The sequence below is a fragment of the Callorhinus ursinus genome, unplaced genomic scaffold, assembly GCF_003265705.2.
Source record: "Callorhinus ursinus isolate GAN/ISIS: 27379988/994484 unplaced genomic scaffold, GSC_fseal_2.0 scaffold11, whole genome shotgun sequence".
Classification (NCBI taxonomy): domain Eukaryota; kingdom Metazoa; phylum Chordata; class Mammalia; order Carnivora; family Otariidae; genus Callorhinus; species Callorhinus ursinus.
This window is the reverse complement of record NW_027397073.1, coordinates 10,498,674-10,513,906: the sequence shown is the minus strand read 5'-3', so window position 1 is coordinate 10,513,906 and position 15,233 is coordinate 10,498,674. Positions and strand designations below refer to the sequence as shown.

Below are 15,233 nucleotides of genomic sequence, written 5' to 3'. Positions count from 1 at the left end.
CTACACATGTAACTTTGGACTTTCACTGGAACTCTCTGCTGTTTGGTTTTCACATCGATTAATAATACCAGCCCTGCATCTTTTTAAATGCATGTTAAAGATGAGGATAAAACTTCCTGTTTATGGTTAGCTTTTCATATAAAGAAGTTTTACTATTCATTAGGTAAGGGAATTATGGGAACGTTAATAAAGAAGGTGATAGTGGGTCTCCATGAGATTTCAATAAGACAAATGGAAGACAAAATTATGTGAAAGTAGGACCAGCAGGTGATATGAACTGGAAGACAAAAAGTGTGCTGCTTATAGTGAATAGTTCATTTCAATTGTGGTAAAAGGGATGGGAGGAAGAAAGGTGAGCATCTAGTCTGGAAAAGTAAGCTTATTATCTTGGGCTCCTTAGATCAGGGGTTGACAAACACTGCCTGTCTGTTTTTGTACAGCTCAAGGACTACAGATGGTTTTATATTTTTAAATGAGAAAAATGGAAGGAAGACGAATGTTGTGTGATACGTGAAAGTTCTATAGAATTTATGGTTCGTTGCCTGTCAATGAAGCGTTACTGGCACACAGCCACACTAATTCATTTATAGGTGGCAGGGAATGTACAACCTGCAAAGCCTAATTATTTAGTATTATTTCCTTACAGGAAAAGAGTTGTTCACCCCTGCCTGATTTTTCTATTGTGTTATTCTAAGTCCAGTATAGTTAACATGGCATTATATTAGTTCCAGGTGCACAGTATAGTGATCCAACAATTCTAAGCATCACTCAGGGCTCATCCCCTTCACCTATTTCACCCATACCGACCCACCTCCCCTCTGCTAACTATCAGTTTGTCCTCTGTAGTTTTTGTTTGTTTGTTTGTTCGTTTAATTTATATATATATTTTTTAAGATTCTATTTATTTTTTGACAGAGAGACACACAGCGAGAGAGGGAACACAAGCAGGGGGAGTGGGAGAGGGAGAAGCAGGCTTCCCGCGGAGCAGGGAGCCCGAGGCGGGGCTCGATCCCAGGACCCTGGGACCATGACCTGAGCCGAAGGCAGATGCTTAACGACTGAGCCACCCAGGCGCCCCTGATTTTTTTTTTTAATCCTGCAGTTCATCGTCTCTGATGGCAAAAATGTGAACAGAACTATTTTATAGTCTAGGAAATAATATACCAAACAAGCTGCTTCTCTCAGTGTCTCTGATACACGTGTCACTTGACAGATGAAAGCACAGCTTCTACAGGTCCCAGAAAGGCTCTGTGGGGTTACTGGCTTGGGTCTGCGTGACTCCCATTTGAATCCGGGTTCTTTTTTTTTTTTTTTTTGAATCCGGGTTCTTATTTCACCCTTTATTGCTTGCTATTGTGGGCCTCAGTCTGAAGAATGTTTTGGTTTAATTTCCACTTATATATAGTCCCCAGTGATATGTAGTTCCAATATTGGATAGAATCTATTTAGACATTACCTTTATCTTCTTCCTTTTACTCTGTGTTTCCTCAGTTGTTAAACTTTTTTTTTCCCAAGTAAAACCCTGTTCATTAAATCTAATAGTTATGGAACATATTGCTTAGATAAAAGTCAATAAGAAAGAGAAATAGGAATTAAAATTTTATTGCAAAAGCTTTCTCTTCAATGTGTTTAACAACCCTATCTATCACACCACACCCCTCTTTGAAAACTAGATGTCTGGTTGATTCTGATTTGCTCTGGAAATTATTTTGTGTAGCAATTTCTTTTGTCTGTAATCTTGATTCATAGCCTTTTGTATGAATTCTTTTATTGCTCTATTTTCATAATAGCTCTTAGGCAACCAATCATCATGCATGATACTGTGTTTCATTATGACTCAGTGGCATCCAGATGTCTATACCTCATGTTGTTGCCTTTTAGACACATTAAAAAAAAAAAGTTGCTATAAAATAATCGCATTCATTTGTGCAGTAAATTTAAAATTTTTCTTTCATATGCCAGTCAAACTTTTACTTGAATACACAAATACTTGTTATCCCTTTTGAAAGAGCTAAATGAATATCTTAAAAGTGGTTGTGGTTTTGAATTGATTTAAAAGGAGATGATAAACAGGATTTTTAAGACACTTCTGTCATACATAGACACATACTATATAAAAATAAGATTTCACTCATTATTTGTCAGTTTTATAAGTAATATAGGAACAAAGTACACAGGTTAATATCCAAGCTATTTTTGAGTATGTTTAGAGTAAGTAAATGCATTTAGGTAAAGAATTTTTTTTATCCTTAGCAATACCCAAATTAAATACTAGATTACATGTATGGGTACAATACAGTGTTAATGCAGAGGTCGGCCTTCTTACAAGAGGTTGTGCATCACAATTACCCAATGAGCCTTCTTTTTTTAAAGATTTTATTTATTTATTTGAGAGAGTATGAGAGTGAGAGAGAGCATGAGCAGGGGAGAGAGAGAGAGGGAGAAACAGGCTTCCTGTGGAGCGGGGAGTGGGGAGCCCAACGCAGTACTCGATTCCAGGACCCTGAGATCATGACCTGAGCTGAAGGCAGATGCTTAACTGACTGAGCCACCTAGGAGGCCCCCCCCCTTTTTAAAAATACATATGGTTGGGCTTCTTCCTGGATCTGCTGAATCAAAATCTTCTTTGAAGGGGCCACACATGTGTCAGAAAACTCCCTTGGGTAGTTCTGATCCTCACATTTGGTTGAGAACCACTGCACTGGAAATATTTTTAGGTAATAGACAAAAAAGGTAGCATCATCATCAGAATATCACTGAATTTGTTAATAAGGTGGTGTTTAGGGCACTCTGTACCACATGCCCCTGCATTTTCTTATGAAAGCTCAAAAAGAAAACTGCCTTTTCCTGTAGCAATTCTAAGAAGTGTTTTGTGGTAAAGAAAACCAGTATACCTGACTTCTTTCTCCCACCCCCTCCTTTTGGCTATCAGGATTCCCTGGGGCAAAACTATAGTTCGATTTTAAGGCTCTGTGTCCTGGCTATCTGTGGTCTAGTTTTTTCTAATTCAACAAGAATTTATTGAGCCCCTTCTAAGTACTGAATTCATAATAGGCCCTGGGAATGCTAGTAATTAACAAAACAGTCTGGAGCTTACAATCTATTGGATGAGACAGATGTGCAGCTAGTAAACATTTAGTAAGTGCTCCCTGATCTAGATACTGTAAACCTATTTTTGAGTATTGATTTATATATTTTTCCCTCAGTATTAACCAGAGATGAGCCATGGAGACCTTTTGTGTAACATATATCTGCAAATACACATCTATATTTGTATATTTTGTATGTACATGGATTTCTGTGTGCACGTGTTATGTTTTATATAAACAGTACATATATATACTGTTTGTCGTATAGACGTATATATATACACACACACACACACACACATACAGTGTGTGTCTCTCTCTGTATGTATATCCTATTTTCTGTTTATACGACCACATTGTTTATTTTAGTCAGCATCACACCTTTGGGGATGGGTTGGAATATATGCATTCCTACATGTGTGCACACACATGCCCATGTACATGAGATGAAATTGGATTCCAATTCTCAACATTACATTTTGGCCCCTTTTCCCTAATACTTTTTTCTGTTACATAACCATTTGTAAAAATTACAATTAAGTAAACCATGCTTTATATTTGGTAGCATTTTGGTCCATTTCTTTACTTTTTAAAAAATTATTTTTGTTTTATCTCCTTGAATGTAAGGAATATTTTGGGACAGTTTTTTGGTGGTGAGATTGAGATCAAAAGTCATAAAAATCTGGGGCGCCTGGGTGGCTCAGTCGTTAAGCGTCTGCCTTCGGCTCGGGTCATGATCCCAGGGTCCTGGGATCGAGCCCCACATCGGGCTCCCTGCTCAGCGGGAAGCCTGCTTCTCCCTCTCCCACTCCCCCTGCTTGTGTTCCCTGTCTTGCTGTGTCTCTCTCTGTCAAATAAATAAATAAAAATCTTTAAAAAAAAAGTCATAATGATCTGTGACTCTGTATTTGAAAATAGAGAAAGCATTTTTCTTTTCTCTCTCCTTGAAAAAGAGAAGCATTTTATTGTCACAAACAACTTCAGCATATTGTGTATATAATTTTTTTTCATAGATGGTGCTTTCCTAGGACAACATTTAATTGCCCTTACAACTTTTTAAAGCTACCAAATGGTTTTACTTGGGTCACTATTTTTGAGTAAAGTGTTGGCATGCTAATCCTCTTGGAAAGTTGCAGAACTGAGATTTTGGAATATAACTCTCAACCATCAGATACAAACAGAGACACAGTGTATACTGGTTGAGGAATTGTGGAGAAAGAAATTGTGCTTCATCGAGAATTGGCTGTGTTTTCAGACAGCACAAACTCAACAACCCACCTATACAGTGTGGCTGCCTTTGGAGCACCTAAAAGCTCAGGATTGTAATGGAGTCCCTGAAATCAATAAAGATGACCTTTTAAATGAGAAATCCAATGGAAAGTTATATTTTTCTTTCTTTTTAATGTGCACCCCTGGATAGTGCAGTTAAATTACATGGTTGAAGGATATTATATTGATGTCCCTGTTGGAAAGAGTTTTCAATCTTATCAGTTGTCTTTCAGATAATATTTTAAAGACTTGCTTTTGCCCATGCAATGCACGGCAGCAGAGTGGATGAAGCTAGCTCCAAAGCACTTACCATTGTCTATGAGCCAGAAAAGCAGCAAGGATTCTGATTGGCATTATTATTTATTATTTGTGAATGCTGATGGTGCATTTTCGTGGCTGAGTCCTTTCTATGCTTATTAACATTCATAAATGAAAAGGCTCTGCTTAGCTGACTAATTGGTAATTTAATTTCCCTAATAACTTTCTTTATAGGACCTGGATTTTGAAGCCAAAACAAGTTACACACTCCGGATAGAAGCTGCAAACAAAGATGCCGACCCTCGCTTTCTAAGCTTGGGGCCATTCAGTGACACGACAACAGTGAAGATAATTGTGGAAGATGTGGACGAGCCCCCCGTGTTTTCCTCACCTTTGTACCCCATGGAGGTGTCGGAAGCTACCCAAGTTGGGAATATCATTGGCACTGTAGCAGCTCATGACCCAGATTCTTCCAACAGCCCTGTGAGGTAAAAGCTCATTGCTCTTCTTTCCTGCAGTTTACAACAATGTGCTTTATTCACAACTCGTGTTTCTATATTATGATGCTTTTGATTCACAGCAAATGAAGACCAGTTTTGTATATGTATTGAGCCACAGCAGCGGAAGTGAAACGGGATCAGAACAACTCGACATTTTACTAATTTAAAAATGTTTCACCTGATTATTCAAGGCCATTATTATGTAGCAATATTCCTAGGCATTCATTATCATCCACAAGCCATAGCTGATGTTCCTATTGAATCAATTATCCTGAGCTCTTTCAAAGCAAACTGTGTTCAAAGATGAAGTGATGCATGTCCTAGTTGTAGGATACGGACATATATAAGAAAACTAATTTTATAAACAATTAAAATTAGGGATTAACTTTTAAGCAAATCATTTTTTTTACATCTTGGTCTATTTGGGTAGCGTATTTTTTAGTTTATTGTTTCCACTTGTAAAAAATTAAATAATACTGTATCTGTATATAAGGACTATTTTTCAAATGTTTTATCAATAGTACTGTATTGAGACTAGACACATGGTTCTAAGCAACTGATCTCTTTACAACTAACAGAATGATGATAGGTAAGCACTTCAAAATACCACAACATTCAGTTTCACACTTTTTACCTCTAATTTACAACCTGAGATCTACATGTACGTTTTTGTGTATGCATGTGTTAGTATGTGTGTACATATGATACATCTTTTTAGGTGAATATTTTACAGAGAATATACTTGAAATTACTTTGTATTACATGTCTTAATTTGCACTCATAAGTAAAACTTTTAATGTGACATTTTGGACTTTTTTTTTTTTTTACAAAGTCTAATAAAGTACAAAAATCAATTTATGTTTTATATTCAGATATATTTAGCTTATAAGCTAACCACAGTTTTTTAGATTTAACTGCTATCCGGCAATGCTAAGTGCTTTTGAGCTAACTTCTGAGCTAAGTTTGGACATTGACGACAAAGTGTTATGAAAAATATCTGAAAAAAAAAAGAAAAAATCTGTAATTTAGACAATGATTCTTAGTTAAGAAAAGCATAATCTTTTACCTCCCTAAAATAATAAGCTTATTTAGGCATATATAACTGCTCTCCTTTCCTTCTCTTTTGTCTGATATTAATATCATAGTCTAATGTAGAATTTGCATAAAATAATTGTTAGTTCAAAAATGAAGTCATACTCGGGCGCCTGGGTGGCTTAGTCGTTAAGCGTCTGCCTTCGGCTCAGGTCATGGTCCCAGGGTCCTGGGGTCCAGTCCCACATCGGGCTCCCTGCTCTGCAGAGAACCTGCTTCTCCCTCTCCCACTCCCCTTGCTTGTGTTCCCTCTCTCGCTGTGTCTCTCTCTGTCAAATAAATAAAATCTTAAAAAAAAAATGAAGTCATACTCATCATTTCCATCTATATGATAAATTCAGACTCTATGGATGACTATATTAAATGATCATAAACTATTCCTAAGAATATAATCTTCTGTGTCATAGAACCTTTAAAAATCACAAATGTACCAGATGTTAGAACAAGCCTTCCCCTTTTCCCTGTAATAGCCCAGCCTTCGTTGCCAAAACAGCTTCCTGACTTAAGCTCAGCTCCATCCACCAAGTCTTGTTGACTTGCGAACACTTGAATTTGGGGTTTGTTATAGCATCACCTCTCTTACAGAAACACGTAAGTCTCCTCCTCTTATGATCAGACACAGCATGATTGTAGGCATAGATCAGCTACTTGGAATAGTCTCACTTCTGCTTAAATCATTTAATTTCGTGGGGAGAAAGAGAATGCTTTCATGAAGTTGGAGATATAAAAAAAGAGACACTAATACGTAACAGTACTTGAATGAGAGAAGTTAAGAAATCTTGTTTCTTCTTTTTCCTTTACCCATTTCCTTGTGTATCATCCTGCTAAAGCCTCTCCACGTCAATATTTCACTTGTTATAATATTTTATTTGAAAAAATGCAGCATTATATAATAATTTGGGGAAGAAGGGAGAGTGGGACCAAGTGGTAAGTGACTTGAGTTAGAGATGAAGTGACCTCCAGGTCTCCTCCCTGAAGCACAGATATAAAAAGGTCAGAAAGTGAACTCTGTTGATTTTGGAGGTAAAGATCTCTGTGGCTTTCATCAGTGAAAGAGGCTGGCCAGGAATTTATTTTTACCTCATTTTCATTTTCTTAAGGCTAATGAAGGTGACCTGAAAGGTCAGGTTAATACCAGCTTATGTCAGTTTTTGAACACCTTAATCTCACATTTAAAGAGGTACAGCCAAGTGGACTAAAATGGTTTTTTGTGTGTATTTCTTTTACTTTTGTAAAATTAATTTATTGACTTAATATTTACTACTTGTTTTCTTGAAACATTTTTATACTATTTTTTATAAGGTCGCTCAGTCATTCATGGCTGATTTTTTTCTGGATTTGTCTTTGATATTTTTCTCCTCTCCTATTTATTTGTGATGCCCTTTAAGAGGCCAAGTTCCTCATCTTGTAGTTTGATAAATAGGTGTGTACTCCTGTGCATTTTCTAGAATACTGGTTCTCTTCTCAGCGCTGCTATTTACCGAGTGACCTAGGGGATGCCCCTGAGCCACCTAAGTTTCCCTATGCCCAGTAAGAAGGAAAAGCAAACCCTATCCCTGCTTTATCCCAAGGTTTTTGAAGATTAAGTAATAAAGGGAAAGTAACTAATGATTTTAAACTGAGAATCATGACTTTAGTATTAGGAAGTATTATCATTGTACATTGCTATTATTACAGTTTTTTTCTGTTTGCATCCCATTTGTGTTTCAAGGTCAGTAAGTCAGCAAAAGGAGACATACTTTACAAGCAATTGTATTGGCGATCTGTACTGAAATTTGTTTTGTATTCACATATGTTCCAATATAGAGACAATATTACACAGTTTAATGGACATAAATATGTGTTTGCATTGGACACTCAAGTTCCTATCAAAATGTAAGCCCTCCTTCAACAAATGCCATGGATGGGCAGGGGGCATGATCTGCTGAGATCCTAGGATAAGTGAATTTCCAGATTGAGATAGAACCTGAAGAGTCTTAGGATTGTGAGCTTTGTGCTCACATTGTGGTTCTTAGAGGGATGGGAAAGTAGTATTTGTTTCATTGTAATTTCTTAAAATTAAGCCAATAGTACTTGAATTGTAAACCAGGATGGGAAGTTGGATAATTAGTATTTAAATTTATTGACATTTTTTGTAGTGTAATACTAAAATCTAGCATATGCTATTTATATTTGGAATATTTACCAATATGTGGAGTGAGAGACTAGAATTCTAGAAAGAAATACATTTACTTTCCTCCAGCAAGGCAAAATTGAGAGCCTCCTCTCACATGATCCCTGCCTTACTCAGCAATTTTATTTTTGCCTACTTTTAACACCAGCCAAAGCTATGAGTAACTCTTCTCTGTGCATCTGCCCTTTCCTTAAAGAGGACCGAGACACCTACATCACCATAAAGCATTTTGGCCATCTAGAAGTATAATAGCACTAGATGGAAAGATTAAATGAACTCAGAGCCCATTGCTTAGCCAGAATATAATAACACCGTTGTGAACTGTTGTATCTTCGTTATAGGTTGCCTAGCAGCCAGGTATGTTACCTCCCCCACGTGTCATGGATACATTGTTTTCCTCTTCCCAAATAGAAACTAGAAGCCAAAAGTGGAAATTAGATGTAATAGTTGAGATTACCTAGCCTGGGGGGAGGAGGGGGAAGAAAAGACAAGAAGAGGCTTTTTCAAAAGCAAAAGTGATAATTATGGTCTAGCATACTTCTGGCTTTTTATGTTTTTGTAGTTGTTTACTATTTCATGTAAATTTTGGCCCTGAATACCAAATATCAGGGTTTATCTGTTGAACTTGGAAGGACAGGTCATGTTCTGCTGATGATTTTGATCATCTTTCTGTATGGTAGAAACTTCATTCCTGTGTTTCTCATCAGTGAGGTGGTAGATACTGTAAGAGCAGCCTAGAGTCTGGAGCACTCTTCATTCCTCATGTCAGCACTGGGAGATGGAGCAGTGCATCAACACACATTTATTAAGAACCTGCTTTGTGCACAGTGCTAGGGAGAATACGGACCGGAAAAACAGAGATGAATAAAACATTTTCTCTGACCTCAAGGAACTTAGAATCTGGTTGAAGACGTAAGATCCCATAAAAGTTAAACACAATGAGGGAAGAAAGTGTCAGAACTGTAACATGGCCAATTGTGAGATAAATGGTAATCACTCTGAGGTCGCCGGACATGAGGCTTCATTAGAAGAAGTGATAGCATAAGCAGGGCTTTGAGGGATGGCAGGATTTGAACAAACCAAGAAAACATTATGCAAAGTCTGTTTATGTTTTATTTAGTTATATACTAAGAGTCTACTGCTGTTTTATGAAATCAGATTTACTTCCATAGGCAGCACAAGCCCAAAGTCCGGATACTAAAAATAGCCAATGGATTGAAACATGATATTATTACAAATAAGATCAGATGTGAAGAGGGTTTCATAAAAATTAATGGGGATTATTTTCAGCATTTCTAACAATTTAAATACAGAACTACATTTGCATTTATGCTTAAGGATACCACGATAATAATACTTACCTGCAGGCTCTTTTGGCATTCCTGGTATTGTATGTTCTCAGATCAAAGGTGACAAAATAGTATCAGATATTACATTATGTAGTGTGACTAGTATGATCGCATTTGGGATGTTTGAATAATTCAGTGTGTAGTTTTTTAAGGAGTTTATATACATGTATATATTCATACATATTACTTTAAATTATTTGTTACTATCCGATTTTCTAAGAAATTAGCCAGTAACATACAGAAAAATAGTGGTTCATGTGAACAGTAACAGAAATCAATTCTATCAGGAAAACATGAGGTATAATCTATTTCAAAATGCTGCCCAATTTAATATAACTAACACTAAAAATGAAAATATATCTGTTCAGGTATGGTGAAAATTTTTAAAAATGTGTTTTTTGTTATAGTAATGTAATTAAGATCTAGAGATAATTTTCAAAATGTGTTAAGTAGGAAATTCCTAATCTATTTGATCCATTTTTCCATCTTTTATTATATTGCTCTGGAATTAGAACTCGGCTCGGAGCAAAGGTCTTCTGAATTAGCTTTTTTGAAGACTCCGGGTAGAATGAATTTATTGAAGATTACATTTCTCTTGATTTGTCCCTTATAGTATTTTCCACATTTAAAATGCTTATTGAAAAGTGTGATGAATAGAAGAATACAAAATCCATAATGTTTTTGGTGTGAGTCTTTGGGAACTATACATAAGGTGGAAAGATTAAGGAACTATATTTATCTTGAACTGTACTGTTAGCATTCTTTAGTTGCAATAACAGAAATTGGCATTGGTAACTGAGAAAAAAGAAAAAGGAATTTATTGAAATAATTGGGGATAGCTCACAGAGTTAAAGGAAAAACTGAATAGCCGGTCCTCAGAAAAGAGAGGAGTAAGGTTTTTCTATAAATATGAGCAGCAAGAATGAGCAAATAGTCTTTTGAGGATGCGGCAGTGGGACGAACCCATGCCAACCCTTTTCTTTTCTTGTGGCCCCCTGTTTAAGGTTCACAGTTTCTTGGAAAGTTTTTTGGCCTGTCTTAGGACGTGTGTACTGTCTCTTACCCAGGAATTTCTAGGCATCTTGATTCTGAGTACCATCAAGATTGCATGAGATTGGGAAGGTTTAAATCGCCAAAGGAATATTGAGTTGCCATTATCAGAAGGGGGTGAGAATGCAAACAGTGGCATCACTAAGTACTAAACTCAGTGGTTTATTTTAAAGAGATTTCTTGTTAAAGTCTGATAAGGCAAGCATTATCATCTCTTTGTTGTAATAAATCTGCCCCCCCACCTCGGTCACACAGAACATGTGGTTCCATTAATTTAGCAAGGTCTGTATCAGAACCTTTCTACTCCTTGCAGCAGTACATACATACACACAAACACACACACACACACACGCACGTGCACACACACACAAATATCTTAGGAGATTAAGGTTTCAACTCAAATCATTCAGCTATTTCTGTTGTTCAGATTTGTCCATGTATATTTATCACATTTTCTTTGGCCATGTGGGGAGTAGCAGTGACACATTTGTGTTAATCTAGCTCACTCACCCACACGTCCTATTTTAGAGCATTGACATGCATATCAATAGCTGGGCAATAAGAATGCTCCTTGGGAAGAGCATTTTGATTGATCTCCATAGCTTATGAAATAGCAGCAATGATAATAACAGGTGTTTATTAAGGAATTCATTTTATAGCAGATGTACAAAACACTAAGCATATACAGATGTTTAAGATGTGGTCCCAGCCTTCTTGTTATCGAGCTATAGAAGATACTGTATACAAAAACTTATTTTAAAACATCTAATGTTAAATCTGGAAATGAGAAATCATCTCATAAAACCTTCTCATTTTACAGCCAAAGAAACAGAAGAGTATAAATGGTCAATGGAAAGCTCAAATAAGTACAGTAGGTTAGTGTCAGGGTCGTGGCTATAAATTTTGTCCTTTCATTCCTACTACGTGGTTTGTGGTTTCTCTGGGAGCACAAAATCCACAGATCCTACATACTGCAGAGTTTCTTAAAAAGGCATAATTTGTAAATTGTTTTTGCTTTAGTTTTTGTTTTTAGTTTAAATTAAAATAAAATAATTTTTTTAAAAAAAGTTTAAGATCTAAGGAACAGGGAGATCCAAATATGTGTCTTCCAACTGTTCACTACATTAAACATTAAAGAATTTTAGTGACAGCCTGTATTCTTTATACAAACCAAGAAAAGCCAATTATGGATTATATGTGTTTGTTATATTTTTAAAAACAGAATGGCTTTAGTGAACTAAACTTCAGAGATTTTGCCTTGACTAAGAATTATTTTTTTTCTTGGCAATATACTATAGGTACATCCTTGATTTCCCTGTACTAAGTGCACTAATTTTTGGTTTGATCCTAGAGAAATTACAGTAACAAAAATATGCAGTGACTCTCTGTGATAATGTAGGACAATTGCTAAGATCAGCCACATACAAAATTTTAGAGATCTCTATTTCAACTCACTTTACTGATTAATAAATTTGAGCTGAGGGATTAAATGACTGGTAGTCCCACAAGTAGTCAGATCAAGCTAGGTGCTAATATCCCAGGGTCTCCTGACTTCTAATACTGGGGTCCCATAGTCACATCACATCATACTACATTATTTTTATGATAATTTCCAAAATTATTACTAGTGTGATATAAGTGAAACTTGATATTGTGGGGGCAGGGGGGAGGTGTGTGGATTGAGGATGAAGAAAACTGTTGGGTTGGTAAAAAATTAAAAATCTTAGCTTTTAGGTTTAAATCTCTCTGCTTTCTGATACTATTCTTGGGCTTTCTTTCTAAAACCATTACCCATTTTCTTCAAAATGATCTATGGCAGGACCCTGTCCCATGAGCCTTCCTTTTCCCCACAAATAAACCAACCACATTCTAAACCATTTGCTCTTCTCCACAAGCAAAGCCCCAAAACTCTGAGGCCTGAGAGTCTCTGATTTTAGGCAGGAGCGCAGTTTTCCAGGATGGCAATTAAGTCTCAGGTGTGAGGGCTCTAAGGGCATTCAAAGATGGGAAAGACGGGGATGAGTTAGAGAAGGCAAGACAACCCCTCTGTACCTGCTCCATATTCAGGGCCTTGGAGACTCCCTGAGTATTTAAAAACAAAAAAAAACAAAAAAAAACCAAAAACTTTTTTCTTAATGTAATTGGAGAGGCTTGCCGCCTTACTGGTAGAGGACTATCTTCAACACAGAACTAAACACAGAACTAAACACAGAACTAAAATAATTGGAAAGGAGGAAGAATGGAGTACAGGAATACCAACATGAGGATACGCATAAGATTAAGAAATGGAAAAAAAAAAGAATAAGAAATGGAGATACACATGATCTTTTTATTAATCAGTTAAAACATCAGTTTGACCCACAGTTTTAGATAGGAGAGCATAGGGAAAAAGTGAAAAGAAGCTGAATTGTAGAGTTGTAAGTGGCAGGGACTAAAAGCTTATTTATAGGTAATAAATAAGGTGGTAGGAGTTATAATGTCAGTTGGGACATGCTACATTTCAGTTCATGTTGTATATCCATGTGGTGAAATTAAGCAGGTAATTCAATATATAAGTCTGGTGGTGGTATATAATGGAAAGATGGCTCAGATGACATGGTTCTGAGTCTTGGCTCCATCAACAACCAACTGTGAGAATTTAGTATCCAATACTGAAATACCATAATAATATTACCTGCTTGCCCTAGTTAGAAATTGTGCTTGGCTAGTAGCAACAAAGCTTTACACTAATGACTTACTAATGAGAAGTCTGGAGCTATATACCCAAGGACTGACGATTTGGCAGTGTAATGTCATCAAGGGCCTTGGCTTCTCATATCAAACACTCATCACCTCATATTTACAACTTGGCTTTTGGACCACTTCCCATTGTGTTCATGTCCCAGGTGTGATGGAGGGGAAGGGGCAGAAATCAAATGCCAGCTGAATTAACAGCTCTGTCCTATCATTTAAGGAGTTTTTCAGTGATGCTTGACTCAACAACTTTCATCTCATTTGCTAAAACTTCAATATTAAGGAACCAATACCACATCTACATAGGAGACTAGCAAATATAGTTGTTGGTTTGAGGATTGAGACTGGATATTAAGATACTAAGATTTTGAGCTGTCTGACTGGTAAATGGATAGACCAGAAGCTTTAATTACTGTAGCAATAAAAATACAGAGGTGATCTCTCTAATTGGTTATTCCAAAATATATATATATATTGAAAGAGTCCAAGATTTTTTTAGGCTGTAATTTGCAGAAACTAGAGGAATTGTTGTGCGTCCACACACCGCTAACAGCGCTAGAAGATGCACTGACATTCACTTTGGTATGTGATTAGAGAAACACCAATCCGCTTCCTTTCTGCTCAGCCTCTAGTTGCCTCAGGCCATCAAACATTTCAATGCCGAGGCCAGTAGGTGCAGAACTGCAAAGAGTGTGCTCCTCCAAACTTCTTTAGAGTCTTCCTTTTCTTTTGGCTCAGTCAGCCCTCCTGAGAGACATGTACCTCTCACTCTAAAGAGTGCCCATATTTTATTTTTCCTGACTGAGGGATTGCTTTTCTCAGGTAACTTCATACAGTAGTGAATGCCTCATATATAAAATCTAGTTTTTTTGTATATCTAGAGGGGCTGGTAGAAAATAGGGAACTCCTTTAATTCTGGGTGATCCCAAGTCCTGGGGATTAAGAAGCATAACCGCCATCCAGAATGTTCTAGACAGTTTGTGTCCTCCGTGTCCTTGCCAAGATCTTCCATCTCTTCTCAAGCCAACAGCTTATTCTCTTCCTACATCTGCTCTGACTCCCTTTATCATTTCCAGGAGACCAATTTGTTGGTTTTCTCCTATGTATGTTGATAAGGAATAAAATGATGCAAAATCTAGGCTACAACGTGTGGTCATTGGGAATTGCTAAGAAACTGGATGCAAAAGTAAGGGAGAAAAACAAGTCACCAACCAATTCTAGATTTTTGGTTTGAGCAATCAAGTGATTAATGGTATCATTTGCTTGGAAAAGAAAGAGTAGGGGAGGTGAGGGTTTGGGAGGTGGTAGGAGTTATAATATCAGTTGGGACGTGCTACATTTCAGTTCATGTTGTATATCCATGTGGTGAAATTAAGCAGGTAATTCAATATATAAGTCTGGTGGGCCAATGAGATTTTATGTAATTTTGGGAGTAACCAAAAGTATAGAAGTTACTTAAGCCATGGGTCTGTATAAATTTCAATGGAAAAGCATTTTATATAAAGAAGAGAAGAGGACCCGCAGGAGCTTAAGTAAAGAGAAGTCATGAAGAGGAAAGTGAATCAGCCAAGGTGACTACAAAGGAGCGGACAGTGAAGTAGGAAAAACACAGAGAATATGTGGTATTAATAAAGCAAATGGAGAATGTGTTTTAAGGAGGAGTCAGTGGTCATAGTATATTTGAATGAGAGAGTAAGAAAAGAATAGAGAGGTGAACAAT

The 15,233-nt window shown here is 36.7% G+C and overlaps 1 protein-coding gene across 1 annotated transcript in view; it reads left to right on the top strand.

The window, feature by feature from the left end:
• Positions 1 to 15,233, top strand: part of CDH7 (cadherin 7) — a 132,160-nt gene that overhangs the window by 76,801 nt on the left and 40,126 nt on the right. The window contains exon 7 of the mRNA XM_025886673.2: positions 4,851 to 5,104. Within this exon, the coding sequence (XP_025742458.1) occupies positions 4,851 to 5,104 (254 nt within the window). The remainder of the gene's footprint in view (positions 1 to 4,850; positions 5,105 to 15,233) is intronic.